At 51.6% G+C, this 21,886-nt stretch overlaps 1 protein-coding gene across 5 annotated transcripts in view; it reads right to left on the bottom strand.

The window, feature by feature from the left end:
- The window catches only part of LOC116940453 (uncharacterized), a 393,679-nt gene that overhangs the window by 308,068 nt on the left and 63,725 nt on the right, over positions 1-21,886 (bottom strand). For all 5 annotated transcript variants that reach the window (XM_076056201.1, XM_076056147.1, XM_076055989.1 and 2 more), the window contains exons 7-12: positions 17,032-17,242; positions 16,350-16,489; positions 11,548-11,604; positions 9,625-9,661; positions 6,753-6,869; positions 5,134-5,251 (exon numbers count right to left, since the gene is read on the bottom strand). In XM_076056201.1, coding sequence (XP_075912316.1) covers positions 5,134-5,251; positions 6,753-6,869; positions 9,625-9,661; positions 11,548-11,604; positions 16,350-16,489; positions 17,032-17,242 — 680 coding nt within the window. The remainder of the gene's footprint in view (positions 1-5,133; positions 5,252-6,752; positions 6,870-9,624; positions 9,662-11,547; positions 11,605-16,349; positions 16,490-17,031; positions 17,243-21,886) is intronic.

Consider the following 21,886-nt stretch of genomic DNA (forward strand, 5'->3'; position numbering starts at 1 on the left):
ACCTGGGCAGTGTGCTTATGACCGGCTCCAGTTTAACAGCAGAGGTCTCACTCCGTATTAGTCGAGCGGCAATATCTTTTCATCGGTTGCGTAACGCTGTGTGGCAGCTACCTGGTTTGTCGCTCTGCACTAAGCTTCTCGGCCACGGTCATTCCCTCCCTTCTCTACGCTTGCGAAACGTGGACCCCCTTAATGGAGCATCTTCGCCGGTTGGAAACATTTAGGCTGGCCTGCCTAAGATCCATCCTGGGTTTAACCAGGCTGGATTGTGTGAGGAGCTCAAAAATCCTTGAAAGATCTGGGCAAGGTCCCATCGGTGAGCTCCTCCGGCAGGCAAGGCTCCGTTGGCTGGATCATGTAGCCCGCATGCCCAGCCACCGCATTCCGAAACAGCTTTTGTTCGGCCGGATCGAGGGGGCTAAACGGGCGCGGCACGGGCTAGAGAAGAGATGGAGTGATGTGGTACAGGAGGACGTGGAGCTGAATGGACTTGCCGATGACTGGTACCAGCGGTGTCAAGATCGGCCTCTGTGGAGGAGGCTCGTGAAGGACGCTATTGGGCAGTTGGAGGCAGTCGCCCTCCAACAACAACGGAGGGCGGAGGAGCGACGCTCACAACAACGAGCGGAGCGCCGGGTGGCTAAAGCACAGCAGGTTGGCACAGTAGGGGGCACAGGTGGTGCACCAGCCAGTCATCTCAGTCAATCGACCCGTGGCACCTGGGTCTGCCCCGTTACCTCCTGCCCGCGGGCGTTCGACACTTCACGTGGCCTCAAGGTGCACATGGCCTGGCACAAGCGTCGTGGTGACGTCACCGCCACTTAGTGGCGAATGGCGGTTGTTGTTGTAAGTCCCTGCCAGCGGGCGTTCGACACTTCACTTTCTTTGTCAGTGGGCAAAGGTACAAAATCAGCAGAGGATCAAATACTTTTTTCCCTCACTGTATATAAAGAATCAAACATATTTGTATTAGGAATCAAACATTGCAACATATTATACCATACCTTAGGAATTAAATTAAAATGTATTTGCATTTTGTATTACTGCAGTGTTAAGAGTTTTAATCTTTAATTGTTACAAGTATATGATAGTCACCCTAGCTTGACAAATCTGACTTGTAAACATGCTGTCAACTGACTTGGATATCTCCTTCTTAGTTAAGAACAAATTCGAATGTCCAATCTGACCAACATTAACAGTGCCAACTGGAAATGAGTCATAACTTTCAACACGACACTACACACCAAACCATAACACATTAAATCAAAATAGAAAATATTGGGCATTTCTTGCGGGGAAGGTGGGTGATAGTGGAGCGATTGGCGACTGCTTATGACAACTGAACAATGTAATTACAAAGCCTTGTCTCTCCATACGGCTGTTGCCGACACGCTTTGACTGAACATATGAACCTATACCAGAGCCGTTTCAGCAGAGGGGAAACAAACGTTAAACCCCCTCCTCCACGTGAGGGGATCTTTAAGATAATTCTGACACCTCCACGGAGGGGACATCCCTTCCGAATTGGCCTTCTGGGGAACCAATGTGGCAAACCTGTAATGCCATGTGAAAGTGTGGTGAGATCTCTGTGGCCATGACCATTTGTCTTGTATGTCGCCTAAATGCATTATCGCACCCATAAGGCCACCCTATATTTACAGGCTGGTTCCCCTTACTGACTATAGAACACAAACAGCTGATCTTGGGTCCAACCTGTGGTGCCTGGCCTCTGCATGAGAGCAAGAAGGATAATTTATTGATTTACTTTAATGTCTGACAAGACCATGGGGACAAATGATGGAAATCTCCTAAATACCACCCTTTCAAAGAACGTATCACATTTTGGTGGAGATCTACCATTCCCGGTCCCACACCATGAAGATTGGTAGTGCACAGAGATGGAATCATCACTGGCATACCGAGGCACGCTGTTGATGCTGGAGAGAAGCACTTTCCTGAAGCTGGACGTGAGGTACTAAACACACTGGTGACTCAACACCTCATCGCTTTCTCTTGTCGGGAAGAGATTGTGCTGCCTATGGTAAAAGAGGAGGCAGGAATCTCCTTGGAGGTAGCCCAAAGTATCCTAGCACACGAGGAAGTTAAGGGCCCAGTGAACATCGTGGCATAGGTGGCAGAGCAGACAGAAGAGGCCACAGAACCACTGATATTCATGGGGGGGGGGGAGTGGGGGGCAGCGACAACAAAAATGACGGAGGCAACGCTTAGCGACATGGTCATGGCCATTCAGGGGCAGACATAAGCACATGCCCAGGAGGAGCAACACACGCGCCGTTGGGAGCCTCTAGGCATCGCCGAGAGACCCCGTTCTCGCAAGGCCTGTAGTCTGCCACCCCGCTTCAGACAAGAAAGCCACATCCTGCGAGGGTGTTCAAGGGACTGACTACGCCCTGTCTGGGGTTTCGACTGTCGGCTTTCAGCAACAGGCAGAGTGAGCAAACCCATATCACGCAAATGGCTGCATCTCTTGTTTCATCACATCCCCACCATCACCGCCTCACCTCTTTCTCACCACCATCTGTGTATGTACCCACTCATATAGCGAATCATAATCTACATTGCTGCCGCTGCTCACTGTTCAGTGGCCATATTCGGCAAAAGAGTGGCGCAAGCTATATAGGTGGGTGGCCATGGCTGCGTTGGGGGGGGGGACAAACGCAGGCATCAGGGCATGGATTTTGGTTTTGGTCGACATGGGTACTTCGGCTACCATCATTTTCCGTACTCTGTAAAATATCGCTGATTATCACCCATTAACTTTCATTCTATGGTGGTAAATGGAGACAGTATGGGCATAATTGGGCAGATCAGGGCTCCCATGCGTATCGCTGCGATGCCACACTCCACTCATCATGGTTCAGGAAGTTTCTGCTATGTTAATTTCACGAGGTGTGGTAGCCACAGATCACCACTCATTATCTGTGGCAGATACGATTGTACAGAACAACCAAGGGCTGTTTTGTGCAGGTCCTAAATACCTCCGACACAGTGACTACCATACAAGCGTGGACAATATTGGCTCATGTCAGCTCCTAGTCTAGGAACCTAAAGAGGATAAGTGTTACGTGGTGGGGGCAATTGACCAGTCCCCAAAGGAAATTGATGATTCATGGATGGAGGCAAGTTCCATGCAAAACCAAAATGTAACGGCTTCAGCTCCGTGGATTGCTGCGAGAATGCCAACGTGTTTATCTGAAGTTCATACGACCTCCGGTGTTCTACGTTAGTGGAGCTTCAGATCGGCACAGGAAATACAGCCCCTATTTGTCAAAATTGACATAGGATGAGCCCTGTGGAAAAGACCCAGGTTCATCAGGTGGTTCAGGAAATGTAGTGTTCAAAGATTACTGCAAATATTATTATTTCAAAGATTATTTCACCATCCACTAGACCATGGGGGGGCGCCGGTCGTGCTTATGAAGACATCTGATAGTTCCATGTGGTTCTGTTTTGATTTCCAGCAGATTAACGATGGCAAACGCATGACCCTTACCACACATTGAGGACTCCTGGATACTTTGGCAAGTGCCAAATTCTTTAGTACATTGAACATTTTGTTTGAACATTTTGTTCAATGTACTAAAGAATCGAGGCCCAAAACTACATTCAGGACCCCACAGGGACTCTTTGAATTTAACAGCCTTCCTATGGGTGTCCAGATGACACCGGCCACTTTCCAACACCTCATGGAAATGGTGCTCACAGGCCTTCTGTGGGAGACTGCTTTGATTTATATAAAATATCACGTTTTCTGCAAAACGTACAAGGAGCATTTGGGTCACCTGTCATGGTTCAGGGAGGCAAATTTCAAACTGAAGCTCACAAAGTGCCATCTGCTGCAGTCCTCGGTGCATGATCTGGGGCATGTGGTCACTGAATCAGGGGTAGCCACGGATCCCCAAAAGACAGCATGCGCACGAAGAAGACTTTGGGGGTATGTTTCCTACTACCGCCGATTTGTCAAACATGTGGCATCCATTTTCAAACCGTAGCACCTTGCCACGCGGAAAAAAATCAGATATTCCAATGGGGTCTCGCAGAAGAAGCTGCTTTCGTGCAGCTGCGTTAACATCTCACAGACGTTCCACCCCTTGCATGCCCTGATTTAAGTTTGCGCTTTGCACTAGATACAAACGCAAGTAAATTTAGACTTGGAAGCATGCTATCATAAGTTTATCAAGGACAAGAGTTGGTCATTGCCTATAGCTGCCATGTGCTGTGCTCAGGAGAACAGCAGTACTCTGTGACCTGTAGAGCTATTGGCTGTAGTTCACTTTGTGCAGCAGTTTTGGCCCTATCTATATGGACGCTGATTCACAGTGCGCACAGACTATGCTGCCTTGTAGTACTCACTGCACATCGGCCAGCTGGCCAATGGATTGAGCGATTGCAGGAATACTTTTTTTCAAGTTGTGCATAGAAAAGGCATCATTAACAAGACTACCACCATCGCATCCTTGCAAATGTATTATGGGTACAGTCAATTGCAGACGCATAGGCTTTGATAATGAGGCAATGGTTGCTCCAGTCGATGCTCCCATGGGCATGCCCAAGGACCTGATGACTGACTACCATCTGGGGTTGACCCTCGCCGACTTGCAGTGATGCAGAATGAAGAAACCCATGGCACCTGGGTCTGTCCTGTGACCTCCTGCCAGCAGTGAGCCTTCGACACTTCACATGGTCTCAAAGTGCACCTTGCCTAGGACACGTGCTGTGATGACATCACTGACACTCTGTGGCAAACAGCAAGTGTTGTTTTGTTGTCTATTTATATTTTTGATTGTATTCATGTCTGTGTGCATTGTCTCCGTGTCTATATAGTGTCCATGTCATTGTAATGGCCATATCTCTGTAGTGTCCCTGTCGTGTCCATGTCTCTGTTGTGTCTGTATCCCTGGAGTGACAGTGTCTCTGTAGTCTCTGTGCCCCTGTCGTGTCCATCTCACTGTCGTGTTCATGTCTCTGTACTGGCCGTGTCTCTGGAGTGTCCATGTATCTGTAATGGCCATATCTCTGTAATGGCCATATTATTGTAATGGCCATATCTCTGTAGTGTCTCCGTCGTGTCTGTGCCTCTGTCGTGTCCGTGCCCATGTATCCGAGTCTCACCCCTCCCACGCGTGAATGTAGATGTAGTCGGCCTCATTGGAGCGAGGGATGAACCGGACGCACGTTTTCTTCTCAAACTCCAGCGCCGCTTCCTCGATTTTCTTGACGTCGCCGTCGTCTGCAGGTCACACACCGGGCGTGAGCGGCGGGGCCGGTGCTCGCACGAGGAGCGCACACTAATCGCAGAGCGCAGCCAACGGCGCCGTGGCACGGCACGAGGCATGGGGTGAAATGTGAGTGGCAGTAGCTCTGAGCTTCCGTTGGCAGGGCCTGAGAGCCGCTCCGCCGCCTCGGCCTCATGGCTCCCACTGCCGCCTCTCCCTGCGCTTCCACCCGGCAGCAGGAGGCGTCACTCATTCAAACCATGGTGCTGCTTTAATTCAGTTGACAGAGGAACTTGCCATTCATCAAGAGCTGCTTCTCTTTCATGGCCACTGCGGGTCAGGTGCGGCAATCTACTCGTTGTTCTAGAGTAGCGTCATGGTTACCACTGCCTTTGACTGGATAGCATCTGTCACGTGTGGCTTATTGACTTAACACTCATTCGCTAGGTCCCCACTGCATGTATATGACAGCAGATGAAGAACAAACATCGTTATCTGTCCTTTCTAATTGGTATCCATCCCTTCTGTCTAATAAAGCTGCTTTGAGTAAGCGGCACTGCTTCAGATAAAGCCCGGAGCGGAGTCCCTGCGTGAGTGAAATCTCCGCCCCGCAGTCCCCCGCCCGGCGACACGAGGAATCTCCACAATCCGCGGTGACGACGCGAGGCTCCCTAGCGCCGCTCTACACTCTCCGTGTCGTGTGCACCGCCTCCTCTGCTCCATTGGCCCCAATGCGGCGTTCCCATCACAGTCACGCATGCTGGGTACACGCTGCACATCACTGGCTTCTACACGCACGGTGCCATGCGTGTATCATGAGTCACGACTGATGTAAGTCAAAGACTCGAGGCCTGGTTACAGGCCTCCGTGCGTGACGATACCATGTGTATATAGACACTTTGATTTGTGTGTCCTCATCTGAGAGTTGGTCTGCTTCCTGAGCTATGTGGATGTATTTCTGATAGAGAGCTGCAGAGAATTCCTCCAATAATCTTTAGATCCTATTTCAATCATGAGTTCTGTTACCATCCTCCCTTAAGATGACCATTAGTGAGATCTCAATCAACAACCTCATTTTGCTGCAGCTAATTCAATGAAGCGTCAATCAGTCAGTACTTGTGGATGTGGCTTGATTCTCACGCGGATTCAAGTAACCAGGCGACATCTCACAGAGACTAAGACACCGAGTTGGGTTTCTTCTTTAGGGTCAAACCCTGTCCCCTGACTCTCCGCTCACCACCAGCTTGCCACAGCCGCCTCCACGCCCAGTCACGTGATTATCAATCCACACAGAGCACAGCTCTGAATTCTATACAAGGGCCACTCTGTTGATGTGAACTCTGCCCTCAATCTCGTCACCTTCCAGTCACAGGATGAGCAAGGCACAGGATGGACAAGGCATAGGATGGACAAGGCACAGGATGGACAAGGCACAGGAGGAGCAAGGCACAGGATGGACAAGGCACAGGTGGAACAAAGAATGAGTAGGAGGGAGGAGGAGGGGAGGCCACTCACAGAAGGCGACGGACACTTTGTAGGGAACGTAGATTAGGCCGTCCCCGGCCTTGGGCCACTTCTGCACGGAGCGACGCGTGGGGTGGACGGCGATGTCTCCCCACTCAAGCGTGTAGTCTGGGTGAGACGGGACAGTGCCACTCACTCACTCTCACTCACTCACACTCACTCACACTCACTGAGACACTCACTGTAACAGAGGTATTCACAGCGATGTCTCCTGACTCGAGCGTGTAGTCTGGGTGAGACGGGACAGTGCCACTCGCTCACTAGCACTCACTCACACTCGTTCACTAGCACTCACACTCATTCACTCACACTCGCTCACTAGCACTCACTCACACTCGTTCACTAGCACTCACACTCATTCACTCACACTCACTCACTAGCACACACTCACATTCGTTCACTAGCACTCACTCACACTCATTCACTCACACTCACTCACGAGCACTCACTGGCACTCTCACACTCACTCACTCTCACTCACAATCACTTTCTGTGAGCCAGTGTCACTTACTCACTGTAAGACACTTAACGTGAGATACTAAAATCACAATCATACTCACTGTGACGCACTCACTATTACCGACTTGAAAGAAGTGACAGTGCCTGACTGTGACACACCAAGTGTTCTGTGATAGTTGTGTGACAATACCTGAGTGTAAGTGTGATACGCGAAGTGTGACACACACTGCGTGTACGTGACACACACTGAGTGTAAGTGACAAACACTGCGTGTAAGTGACACCACACGCTGAGTGTAAGTGACACACACGCTGAGTGTAAGTGACACACACGGAGAATAAGTGCCACGCTGAGTGTAAGTGACACCACACGCTGAGTGTGACACACACGCTGAGTGTAAGTGACACACGCTGAGTGTAAGTGACAAACACTGAGTGTAAGTGACACACACTGAGTGTAAGTGACACACACTGTGTGTAAGTGACACACGCTTAATGTAAGTGACACACACTGAGTGTAAGTGACACACACATACTGAGTGTAAGTGACACACACTGAGTGTAAGTAACACACAGAGTGTAAGTGACACACACAATGAGTGTAGGTGACACATGCTGAGTGTAAGTGGCACACGCGGAGTATAAGTGACACACACTGAGTGTAAGTGGCACACGCGGAGTGTAAGTGACACACACTGAGTGTAAGTGACACACACTGAGTGTAAGTGACACACAATGAGTGAAAAGTGACACACACTGAGTGTAAGTGACACACACACTCAGTGTAAGTGAGACACACACTGAGTGTAAGTGAGACACGCTGAGTGTAAGTGACACACACTCTGAGTGTAAGTGACACACACACTGAGTATAAGTGGCACACGCGGAGTGTAAGTAACACACGCTGAGTGTAAGTGACACACGCTGAGTGTAAGTGGCACACACACTGAGTGTATGTGACACACACTGAGTGTAAGTGACACACACACGTAGTGTAAGTGACACACACACGTAGTGTAAGTGACACACACACTGAATGTAAGTGACACACACTGAGTGTAAGTGACACACAATCTGAGTGTAAGTGACGCACACTGTGTGTATGTGACACACGCTGAGTGTAAGTGACACACACACTGAGTGTAAGTGACACACGCTGAGTGTAAGTGACACACACACTGAGTGTAAGTGACACACACTGAGTGTAGGTGACACACACACTGAGTGTAAGTGACATACACGCTGAGTGTAAGTGACACACACTGTGTGTAAGTGACACACGCTGTGTAAGCGACACACACGCTGAGTGTAAGTGACACACACGCTGAGTGTAAGTGACACACACTGTGTGTAAGTGACACACACGCTAAGTGTAAGTGACACACACTGAGTGTAAGTGACACACACTCTGAGTGTAAGTGATGCACACGCTGAGTGTAATTGACACACACGCTGAGTGCAAGTGACACACACACTGAGTGTAAGTGACACACACGCTGAGTGTAAGTGACACACACTGTGTGTAAGTGACACACACTGTGTAAGTGACACACACGCTGAGTGTAAGAGACACACACGCTGATTGTAAGTGACACACACTGTGTGTAAGTGACACACACGCTAAGTGTAAGTGACACACACTGAGTGTAAGTGACACACAGAGTGTAAGTGACACACACGCTGAGTGTAAGTGACACACACGCTGAGTTTAAGTGACACACACTATGTGTAAGTGACACACAGAATTTAAGTGACACACACTGAGTGTAAGTGACACACACTGTGTAAGTGACACACACGCTGAGTGTAAGAGACACACATGCTGATTGTAAGTGACACACACTGTGTGTAAGTGACACACACGCTAAGTGTAAGTGACACACACTGAGTGTAAGTGACACACAGAGTGTAAGTGACACACACGCTGAGTGTAAGTGACACACACGCTGAGTTTAAGTGACACACACTATGTGTAAGTGACACACAGAATTTAAGTGACACACACTGAGTGTAAGTGACACACACTGAGTGTAAGTGACACACACGCTGAGTGTGACACACACACTGAGTGTAAGTGACACACACGCTGAGTGTAAGTGACACACACTGTGTGTAAGTGACACACGCTGTGTAAGCGACACACACGCTGAGTGTAAGTGACACACGCTGAGTGTAAGTGACACACACTGAGTGTAAGTGACACACGCTGAGTGTAAGTGACACAAACACTGAGTGTAAGTGACACACACTGAGTGTAAGTGACACACACACTGAGTGTAAGTGACACACACACTGAGTGTAAGTGACACACACTGAGTGTAAGTGACACACACACTGAGTGTAAGTGACACACACACTGAGTGTATGTGACACACACTGAGTGTGACACACGGAGTGCTCCTCACCTCGTTTCTCAGTCTCCACCTTCAGCTTCGCTCTCAGCTGCGCTCACAGCGAGAGACAGGGAGACAGAGTGGAGGGGTAGAGATGCACGCACGCCGCCTGCTACACTCGTCTTCACGTCACGTGATGATCGTCGTCAATGTCACTGCCCGTGTCCCACTGCGTGTGCCGAGCCATGCTCATTGCCAGGGCTCCCGCATCATTCTTCCTCAAGAGCTCCGTTAAAATCACAATCCGACTACCTCCATGCTTTGTGGCTATGTCCGGACGTTGTAAATCTCCATCACGACACTCTGGTGCTGTCCAACGACACGTGGTACTAACCTCTCCCCGTCGATCGAAGGGACTCTGGGGCCTGAAACCCGCTACCGTGACGAGACAGCAGCACGCCCTACTCCAACCCTTTAGCATCGTAGCCAGGAAGACGACTGGGCAAGTGGAAGGAGCACGAACCCCTCCATGGAAACAGTGGCACAACACTCCCCTAGCACAACACCCTGACACAACACCCCCCTGGTACAACACCCCCCTAGCACAACACCCCCCTGACACAACACCCCCTGGTACAACACCCCCTGACACAACACCCCCTGACACAACACCCCCCTGACACAACACCCCCCTGACACAACACCCCCCTGACACAGGCGGGCATGGAGCACTTGAGCCACAAGATTAAAGGGAGGGAGTGGGAGCTCGAAGTCACGTGGTCTCCCTTCCTACAGAGTCTACGATGAGCGGGGCAGACGAGGAGGTGGGGAGGTCGGGACGGGAGAAAGAGGGACAGAGACCCTCGGTGGTCAAGCGGCAGCGGAATGAGGAGTGGTGGAAGGCCGCCTGCTAAGCCCACCAGCCGCGTGTGGGTCAACTCGTTCATTAGGGGGTTAGTTGTCCCCCCCTCCCCCCTCTCCCTGGCTTCTCCTCAGCCTGCTGCTGATTCCTCCCTCTCCGTGTCCCCTCCCCATGTCAATCTTCCTCTCCCCCCTAACGCGAGCTCCCCGCTTGGCTGGGGCCTCTTCCCCTCCCCCTGCCGTGTGGTGCCGTGACGTCACAATGGATTACCGCCGACGTCATGTAGCCCGTTACTGGAATGTCTCGGCGTGTTGCCTCGCGGTCGCGTTTTGCTGTCGTAAAGAAAATTCGTCGTCTGAGAATTGTAGCTGGCAGTGTGCACGTGGACGTGTGTAGGCCGTGTCGTCAATCCACTGCTGTATGAGGGCTTCCTCACGCCGTGCAGGTTGTGGGGGTAAGTTGACCATACTTCACCACACTGGTCATTGTGGGTTCATGAAAGTAAGGAGTATAGACATGGGAGTATTTATACGCACGATAATACCTCTCCTCTCACAATACAACTCCAAGAATGTTTTATTGTTGTACTTGTCAATGTTTAGCTCCACAACTGTGTTTATCAATACAAGGAGCGTGGGATCCCACTGACTACGTCCGGGTGTAACGACGCACGACTGCCGTGTAAGGAGCACAGCGTGGACGCATGGAGCAGCGTGGACGCGTGGAGCAGCGTGGACGCGTGGAGCAGCGTGGACGCGTGGAGCGCAGCGTGGACGCGTGGAGCTCAGCTTGGACGCATGGAGCAGCGTGGACGCATGGAGCAGCGTGGACGCGTGGAGCAGCGTGGACGCGTGGAGCTCAGTGTGGACGCGTGGAGCAGCGTGGACGCGTGGAGCAGCGTGGACGCGTGGAGCTCAGTGTGGACGCGTGGAGCAGCGTGGACGCGTGGAGCTCAGTGTGGACGCGTGGAGCGCTGCAGCGAGTGCAGTTAGTGCGGTGTCGCGTCGCTCTACGAGCGGCAGGCCGGCGTCGCGCTCGGCACGTCGCCCCCCGTGCACCGCGTGCCACGCGGCACTCCGAGCGCCGTGCGCGGTGCCGCGCCGGAGCCGAGGGAGCCCCGGGAGCCGCCTCACCTCGGGGAGGAGTTCCTGCAGCGCCTCTTCATCCAGCTCGGCTCCAGGCTGCAGCGTCTGGGGGCAAAGCAGGGACGAGTCATCCTCTCACTCTCACTCGGAGAGATCCGCGTGTGGTGTGAGCAGGGACTCTCCAACACGCCGGTGTGCTGAACTAGTAACTAATTGGCACGTTGTTTACGTGACAATCTTTGCTGGCTGTGTCGGGCGGTGGAGGGTTACGACACATTTATACTTACGCGATCTAACCCAAAAGCCTTCATTATGAATAATATTGGTCGCGAAATCCTACGTTTAACATGTAGGATTTCGCGACCAATATCATCCTTAAGAGGTTTTTTGGGTTAGATCGCGTAAATATATAAATGTGTCGTTAAAACCCGCCACCACCTGACACAGCCAACTAGTAAGGGTTGTCACGTAAACAGAACGTGCCAATTCGTCACTAGTACAGCACTAACCGGTGTGTTGGAGAGCCAAGCCACAACATTTACAATCTGAGTACGACGTTTCGCCAGTAATTACAACTAGCTTCATCAGGCGACAGCCAGATTTGTGGAGAAGTCCACCTGTTTTGTTCCTTATATAGAGGCGTAGATGTTGTGACCAAGCATCTGTGCTCTTGCGGAATGTGGGGGGGGGGGGGATTAATGAGTCAACGTATATGCATCCGCATTATACGAGCCCCAAAGGGATCATTAATCCCCCCCCCCCACATTGCGCAAGAGCACAGCAGTGTGGTCACCACGTCTATGCCTCTATATAAGGAACAAAACAGGTGGACTTCTCCACAAATGTGGCTGTCGCCTGATGAAGCTGGTTGTAATTACTGGCGAAACGTCGTACTCAGATTGTAAATGTTGTGGCTTGGCTCTCCAACACACCGGTGTGCTGTACTAGTGACGAATTGCCACGTTCTGTTTACGTGACAACCCTTACTAGTTGGCTGTGTCGGGTGGTGGCGGGTTTTAACGACACATTTATATATTTACGCGATCTAACCCAAAAACGTCTATTATGAAAACCTACGTGTTAAACGTCTCTGTGTTGCTAATCACAGCTTCTAAACACATGAGGTGTCTGTGGGAATGTTAGGTATAAACATGAGAACTGTAATGGAGAGCTGTAATGGACTCACTAAGTATCATAACTCACCCTCCCCCAAGATGCTTAGAACAAGATACACCAACGAATTTCACAAGATACAAATTATTGCAAATGTTGAAAATATAAACTGGGAAAAAGTATTGGAAGCTACTGGTGGGGAATCTTCCTGGTTGTATTTAAAATACATTTTCTTGAGTACGGCTTACGCAGAGACCCGACCAAACGGCACCGACCAATCAACATTGCACCTGGACGTGTAACATTGAACAGGATCGTATACGCTGAAGGCTTTTGTAGAAAAAGCAGGCAGAGATAATAGCAGGCAGAGATGAAATGTGGAATATCATGAACCACGTTGTGTGTTTGAAAAAGGCGAAATCCTGCAACTCTCCAGGTATTTGGCTTTATCCATCTGCACGCTGGCACACAAGTACACCCCCTGTACACAACACTCACCTACACGAGGGTCTTGTACACAAGTACTAAGCAGAGAAGCAGCCCTGCAAGTGCCCGCTCACGCCACTGCTGGCAGAAGGGTGTCTTGTAGAGGAAGCTATAGAGAGCCCCTCTAGAGGGTATTTGGTCTACTCTTCCACACTGCCCAGACATCTTGAAAAACGTGAGAGTACCCACACTGTACCCCACCACACGCGGCCTCCTCATCAACTCACTGCAGTGAGCAATCTACTGACGGGCGGACAGAGGCGGGGGTTTAAGAAGCTTGCCCCGCTGTTTCAGCTGCCGCGCCGGGAGATCGGATCGAGCCGGCGACCCGTGGATAGCGAGTCCAGCGCCCTCCTCGCCACGACCCCACGGCAGCTTCCCTCCCAGAGAGCGAGCGACGCTCGTCGCGAACCGCTCCCTAGCGGCGCGCCACCGCCCCCTGCGGCCGCGTCGCCGATCACGGCCACGCGGCGTGCGGACGCACGGTGGTGGCGGGGCGCGGATCGGCCTCGCCGAGTCCGGGCCGGGTTTCCCTCCGGCGCTTCCCTCCGCGCGAGGACCGCCCCGCCCACCGGCGTGGCCGCTACCGGCGCTACGGGGAGACGGCACCGCCGGGGAGAGTTTGTTTCCTGGGCGGTCGCCCACGAGTCTCTCCGCCGCACGAACTCCGCGCGCGAGTCCCCGCGGCGCGAGCCTCGGCACCCCCTGCCGTGTCCCGGAGGGGGCAGCCCGCGTCTGGACTCCGCTAGCGGTGGCCTCGTGCGTGGGCGGTGTCGCCTCTCTCCTGCGCTTCAACGCGGCCCCTGCACGCGGATCCCTTGCAGTGTCTGATGAGTTGAGTCGTGATCCTGAATTCATGAAAATAATTACCGTCGATTCGTGTTTCTTTCCACAACTGAAATTATCTGACTGCAAATTTAGTTGGATTGTTTATACCGCGTTATTGTTTACTGTTCCTGTACTGCTATTGTCAATGTGTGGTTGTTATTTAATGTCTATTGTTTAACGTGCACAGCTGATAAACTCGCTGTGCTGCTAGAAGCTGTGAAGCTGCGTAGACTCATCCCCTGTGTCGCCGTGCCCAGCTCTGCTCCGCTAGAGGAGACGTCTGGTGCCGTTGGGCTCCCCCGGTGTTACTTGAGGGGGGCCCAGACCAACCGGGCCCCCCACCACCCCACCGAGTCCCCACAGAGACTCTCCCAGCCGTGCGCTGTGCCGAGTGACGGCCGCTCGCAGCGAGGGGGCCGACGGGGCCCGGCGGCGGCGCGGTCGCCGCTTCGTGCGGAGCCTCGGGGTTTGATCCCGGGGGCCGCCCTGGTAAATACCGCGGGGGGAGTCACCAAACGTGCACGCGGCCTGCTTCACGGCGGACGTTAAAGATCCGCGGTTGAAAACCAGCGGCGATGCGGGCCGGCGTCACGGTCCGACTCTGAACATCGCTCGCAAGTGACCCCACGTAGCGCCGGGGGCTCTGTGCACCGTGACCCAGCGCCGTGGAGGCGAGGGTTGGAGGATCGCACAAATTTGTGAAACTCCCACGGGAGCCAGGCCACCACCTCCTGGCTTGCCAGGGGATGGCGGTACAAGTGGATTCATTGACATCTGTTCCTTCTGTAAGGGGAATGAGTGTTACCACCCTCTAAACAAAGTAATCCTCCATTAAAAAAAAAAAAAAATCATCTAAATAGAGTAACCCCCATCTAAACAAAGTAATCTCTCATCTAAACAAAGTAATGTCTCATATAAACAAAGTAATCTAACATCTAAACAAAGTAATCTCTCATATAAACACAGTAATCTGTTATCAAAACAAAGTAATCGCTCATCCAATGAAAGTAATTCACAATCTAAAAAAGTAATCCTCTATCCAAACTAATAAATCTCTCATCTAAAGAAAGTAACCCCCATCTAAACAAAGTAATTTCTCATCTAAGCAACATCTATAATCTATACAAAGTAATCGCTAATCGAAAAAAGTAATCTCTCATCTAAACAAAGTAATCTCCCATCTAACAAAGTAGTCTTTCTTCTAAACACAGTAATCTATTATGTAAACACAGTAATCTATTAACTAAACACAGTAATCTATTATCTAAACACAGTAATCTATTATCTAAACACAGTATTCTCCCATTTAAATAAAGTAGTCTTTAATCTTGACTTAAAGCGTTTGTGACTGCAGGAATTCATATTCTTTGGGTCTTTTGGTAAAGTCACGTAGATAGGTTAAAAGAAAATAAAAAATATATAAAGTAGTCTTTCTTCGACACGCAGTAATCTCTCGTCTAAACACAGTAATCCCACATCTATACACAGTAAACACAGATCTGCTGTCTGTGAGAATCTGGACAGAGTCACTCTACCCAGTCACGTGGAGTGACTCACAGAGTGGAGCATCTGGGATGTTCACAGCTGTCACACCAACCACGTGGGGACCAGGTTCAGCCCAGTAACCAGATTCGTATGAACGCTGTGATGCTGTGTAGACGTGAGTGTCCCTGTAGACTTGTCTACCTGCCCACTCATTGACAAACGCGCGTCTTGTAAATATCCAAGCATCAAAAGTAGCACAGTACATTATCCTGCATCCATGTTACGCTCAATGTGCACTCGCAAGTTATGATGAACAATTATAACAATATATTTTAATTCCTTACGCATTATATCTAAAGTTGTATTCAATGAGTGTGTATATAATTATTGACATCCACGAGTCAATCACCTGCACTGGTCGTAGCGCTGCTCCCGTGAGCGTTGTGCGCATGGAGAGACCCTCACACCGCCTGACTGGGGTCGTCATCGCTGGTGTCTGGGCTCAGCTCCCCCAGCCCCCACCCCCCCGTCCCCACCGTTCCCACCGCCCCCACCCCCCGTCCCCACCTCCGTCCCCACCCCCGTCCCCACCCCCACCCCCCGCCCCCACCCCCCGTCCCCACCGCCCCCACCCCCCGTCCCCACCGCCCCCACCCCCCGTCCCCACTGCCCCCACCCCCCGCCCCCACTGCCCCCACCCCCCGTCCCCACCGCCCCCACCCCCCGTCCTCACCGCCCCCACCGCCCCCACCCCCCGCCCCCACTGCCCCCACCCCCCGTCCCCACCGCCCCCACCCCCGCCCCCACCGCCTCCACCCCCGCCCCCCTCTCCCTACAAGCGCCACGCTGCCCCAAGGGGCTCTCCCCTGGAGCCATCGGCACAGCGGCCGCTGTCGCCTGGCCAGGAGCCCACGGCACGGAGCGCGAGGCCTCCTCACCTTCCTGCGGATGCCGGCCGTGATGGAGACCATGGTGAGAGTCTCCACCAGCCCCGTGGCAGGATACAGGATGTTCTCCAGTGCCGTGTAGTCCTTGTATGAGGGCCGGTTCACCATGTCCGTCAGCAGGGAGATGGCTCCTATAGCAGCAGCAGCACACAGCACACACAGCAGCACACAGCACACACAACACACACACAGAGCACACACACAGCATGAACAACACACACACAGCACACACACAGCTAACACACACAGCTAACACACACACACAGCACACACACACAGCTAACACACACAGCACACACAGGTAACCCACACAGCACACACAGTTAACACACACACAGCTAACACACACAGCAGCACACAGCAGAGCACGCTGTCTCTGCCCTGGCTGGGGCCTCCCGGCACCGGCACGGCGAGGGAGCGGCAGCACCTCGAGCTGAGCACGCGGCCTGGCAGGGCCCTCAGGGGCACGTGGGCAGTGGGGGGGGGTCACGTGACTGGGTCAGGGGCGTGGTCAGTGACGCGGCCTCCACTCCACTCCCCCCCCCCGTCGCGGTCGATCGCCACGCACGGAGAGACGCCGGCACCGCGTGGCCACGTGACTCCACACCTCGACCCCAGTGCCCCTCACCCCAAGGGTGGTCACACAGCCCGTGGTGAGACTCCTCCTCCTCACCCTGTGCGTTACAGATGATGTCCAGGTCCTGCTCAGTGGAGACCCTGGCCAGGGCTCGTAGAGCGGAGAGCTTGCAGGGAGCGTCGGGCACGTCCAGGTAGCAGGCCAGCACGTCCGCCGCCAGCTCCTGGTGGAAGCACGACTTCAGCTCCGGCTCCATGCTCAGGTTTGAGAGAGTTGATACCGCAAACCTCAGCGTGTTGCGGGATTCCTGCAACGAGTCACCACAGCGAGCGTCAGGTTCATTCTACAGCTACACTGCACTTGTCAATGCATAGGGTTAAATAAGAAAATCAACTACCAATAAAATGTAATAAAAATTAAGCATAAGGACAAATAAGATGCACAGATGGAGTTCCTGTTGAAACAACTCACGTGTTGATGCAACATAAACGAGTTGCAGGCAATACTCGAAGTCAATAAGTTTGAGTTTCCAATGCAAGGTAACAGAAGTGACGAACGGCGACACAAACCACGTCCTGATGCGACGCAGCAGCGCGGATCGACGGCGACAAACGGCGCAAGCGACGCTGAGAACCGCGCTGAGGAAGCGGGTTTCCTGTTCACGGCAACAGTGACAACAACCGCCTGCTGCTGCTGCTGTGACGATGAGCGTCGTGCGGTGTGCAGCTCAGCACGAGGCTGGGGCCTGCCCCTGGCTCTGTCAGGGATCCCTCGGAGCTCCGTGCAGCTGCCCACTCAGCTGCCCACTCAGCTTCCCACTCAGCTTCCCACTCAGCTGCCCACTCAGCTTCCCACTCAGCTGCCCACTCAGCTTCCCACTCAGCTTCCCACTCAGCTTCCCACTCAGCTTCCCACTCAGCATCCTACTCAGCTTCCCACTCAGCTCCCACTCAGCTTCCTACTCAGCTGCCCACTCAGCTTCCCACTCAGCTTCCCAGTCGGCTGGGCCATGGGATGGGGCTGAGCAAGTGAGTAGCTGCATTGCAACTTGCTTCAGATTGTCTTGAACACTGCATGGGACAGTTTGGGGAGGCCTTCATCCAGCAGTGGATGGACAGTGGCTGATGGTCATGATGGCGGTAATGGTGATGATGGTGGTGCAAGTGATGATGTTGATGGTTGTGATGATGGTGGTGATGATGGTAGTGATGGTGATGGTGAGTGATGATGGTGATGAGTGATGATGGTGGTGATGATGGTGATGATGGTGGTGCAAGTGATGATGTTGATGGTTGTGATGATGACGGTGGTGATGATGGTAGTGATGATGATGGTGAGTGATGATGGTGATGAGTGATGATGGTGGTGATGATGATGGTGGTGCAAGTGATGATGTTGATGGTTGTGATGATGGTGATGGTGGTAATAATGGTAGTGATGATGATGGTGGTGATAATGATGAGTGATAATGATGGTGGTGATGATGATGATGGTAGTGGTGATGATGATGATGGTAGTGGTGGTGATGATGGTGGTGATGATGAGTGATGGTGGTGATGATAATGAGTGATGATTATGGTGATGATGATGGGTGATGATAGTGATGATGGTGGTGATGGCGGTGATGCTGATGTTGGTGATGATGGTGGTGGTGATGATGATGATGGCGATGATGGTGGTGATGATGGTGGTGATGATGGAGATGATGGTGATGATGGTGGTGGTGATGATGATGGAGATGATGGTAGTGGTCATGATGATGATGGTGGTAGTGATGATGATGGCGATGATGGTGGTGATGATGGTGATGAGTGATGGAGATGATGGTGATGATGATGGAGATGATGGTGATGATGAGTGATGGTGGTGTTGACTTGAACATCAGAGTGCACGGTGCGGGGCCCATGGGAGCCGATGTCACGAGGCGCACTCAGCCTGACCCTGAATCCCAGCCGCTGAGATCCACTCCGCGTGTTGGGAATCTGGATCTGATCGGCCGCCAGCAGAATGGGATCCCTATCAGCTGCTGCAGGAGACCGAATTCTGTTGCGTAACCACAGCAGCTGCTGCTGCTCAACACGACAGCCACTCTCTCTTGTTGTATAGGCAACAGAAATCCACGTTCATTGAAACACGAAACTATTGGTGTTAACTAGCAAAGACGTCACGAAGAATGAGGCCCAGTTGCTCTGGTACAATGAGATAACCAACACCTGTGGAACTGCACAGGTCTGGGATTGTTTAAAATTTACCATTGTTAAAAACAATAAGTTGATGTTTGTAGTAAAGTGAAATCCCTCTTGTCCCTGTGACACTAAACCCCACCAAAGAGGGCCCTGAATGGATCCTAGAGGCTGTCACTCACTGTCACTTACTGTCACTCACTGTCACTCACTCACTGTCACTCACTGTCACTCACTCACTGTCACTCACTGTTACTCAATGCCACTCACTCACTGTCACTCACTGTCACTCACTCGCTGTCACTCACTATCACTCACTCACTGTCACTCACTCACTGTCACTCACTGTCACTCACTCACTGTAACTCACTTTCACTCACTGTCACTCACTCTGTCACGCACTGTCAGTTGTTGATTCATCTGCTTCAGGAGCTGAATCAGCTGCTTCAGTTGCTGATTCAGCTGCTTCAGGAGCTGAATCAGCTGCTTCAGTTGCTGTCACTGTCACTCATTGTCACTCATTGTCACTCACTCACTGTCACTCATTTACAGTCACTCACTGTCACTCACTGTCACTCACTCACTGTCACTCACTGTCACTCACTCACTGTCATTCACTCACACTCACTGTCATTCACTCATTGTCACTCAATCACTGTTACTCACTGTCACACACTCACTGTCACTCACTGTCACTCACTCACACTCACTGTCACTCACTGTCATTCACTCATTGTCACTCACTCACTGTTACTCACTGTCACTCACTCACTGTCACTGACCCACTCACTGTCACTCACTGTCACTCACTGTCACTCACTCACTGTCACTCACTGTCACGGACTGTCAGTTGTTGATTCATCTGCTTCAGGAGCTGAATCAGCTGCTTCAGTTGCTGATTCAGCTGCTTCAGGAGCTGAATCAGCTGCTTCAGTTGCTGTCACTGTCACTCATTGTCACTCATTGTCACTCATTTACAGTCACTCACTGTCACTCACTGTCACTCACTCACTGTCATTCACTCACTCACACTCACTGTCACTCACTGTCATTCACTCATTGTCACTCACTCACTGTTACTCACTGTCACTCACTCAATGTCACTCACTGTCACTCATTTACAGTCACTCACTGTCACTCACTCACTGTCACTCACTGTCACTCACTCACTCACACTCACTGTCACTCACTGTCATTCACTCATTGTCACTCACTCACTGTTACTCAGTCACTCACCCACTGTCACTCACTCACTGTCACTGACCCACTCACTGTCACTCACTGTCACCCACTCACTGTCACTCACTCACTGTCACTCACTGTAACTCACTCACTGTCACTCACTGTCACTCACTCACTGTCACTCACTGTCACTCACTCACTGTCACTCACAGTCACTCACTCACGGTCACTCACAGTCACTCACTCACTGTCACACACTCACTGTCACTCACTGTCACTCACTGTCACTCACTCACTGTCACTCACTGTCATTCACTCACTGTCACTCACTGTCACTCACTCACTCTGTCACTCACTGTCACTCACTCACTGTCACTCACACTCACTGTCACTCACTGTAACTCACTCACTGTCACTCACTCAGTTACTCGCTGTCACTCACTATCACTCGCTGTCACTCACTCGCTGTCACTCACTGACACTCATTCACTGTCACTCACTGTCACTCACTCAGTCACTCACTGTCACTCACTCAGTCACTCACTGTCACTCACTCGCAGTCACTCACTCACTGTCAATCAATCTCACTCACTGTCACTCTCACTCACTGTCTCTCACTGTCACTCACTGTCACTCACTCACTGTTACTCACTGTCACTCACTCACTGTTACTCACTGTCATTCACTCACTGTCACTCACTCACTGCCACTCACTGTCACTCACTGTCACTCACTCACTGTCACTCACTCACTGTCACTCACTCACTGTCACTCACTCAATGCCACTTAAGTCACTCACTCTCACTCACTGTCACTCACTCAGTCACTCACTCACTCACTGTCACTCACTGTCACTCACTATCACTCACTGTCACTTACTCACTGTCACTCACTGTCACTCACTCACTGTCACTCACTGTCACTCACTCACTGTCACTCATTGTCACTCACTGTCACTCACTCACTCACACTCAATCACAATCACTGTCACTCAATCACTGCCACTCATTTACTGTCACTCACTGTCACTCATTTACTGCCACTCACTCATTTTCACTCACTGTCACTCACTCACTCACACTCAATCACACTCACTGTCACTCACTCACTGTCACTCATTTACTGTCACTGTCACTCACTGTCACTCACTCATTGTCACTCACTGTAACTCGCTGTAACTCGATGTCACTCACTGACTGTCACTCACAGTCACTCACTCACGGTCACTCACTCACGGTCACTCACAGTCACTCACTCACGGTCAATCACTGTCACTCACTGTCACACACTCACTGTCACTCACTCACTGTCACTCACTGTCACTCACTGTCACTCACTCACTGTCACTCACTGTAACTCACTCACTGTCACTCACTCAGTTACTCGCTGTCACTCACTATCACTCGCTGCCACTCACTCACTGTCACTCACTGTCACTCACTGTCACTCACTCAGTCACTCACTGTCACTCACTCGCAGTCACTCACTCACTGTCACTCACTCTCACTCACTGTCACTCTCACTCACTGTCTCTCACTGTCAGTCACTGTCACTCACTCACTGTCACTCACTCACTGTCACTGACT

This window comes from Petromyzon marinus, chromosome 1 (genome assembly GCF_048934315.1).
Source record: "Petromyzon marinus isolate PM22_M1 ecotype Great Lakes invasive population chromosome 1, UKy_Petmar_22M1.pri1.0, whole genome shotgun sequence".
NCBI lineage: Eukaryota > Metazoa > Chordata > Hyperoartia > Petromyzontiformes > Petromyzontidae > Petromyzon > Petromyzon marinus.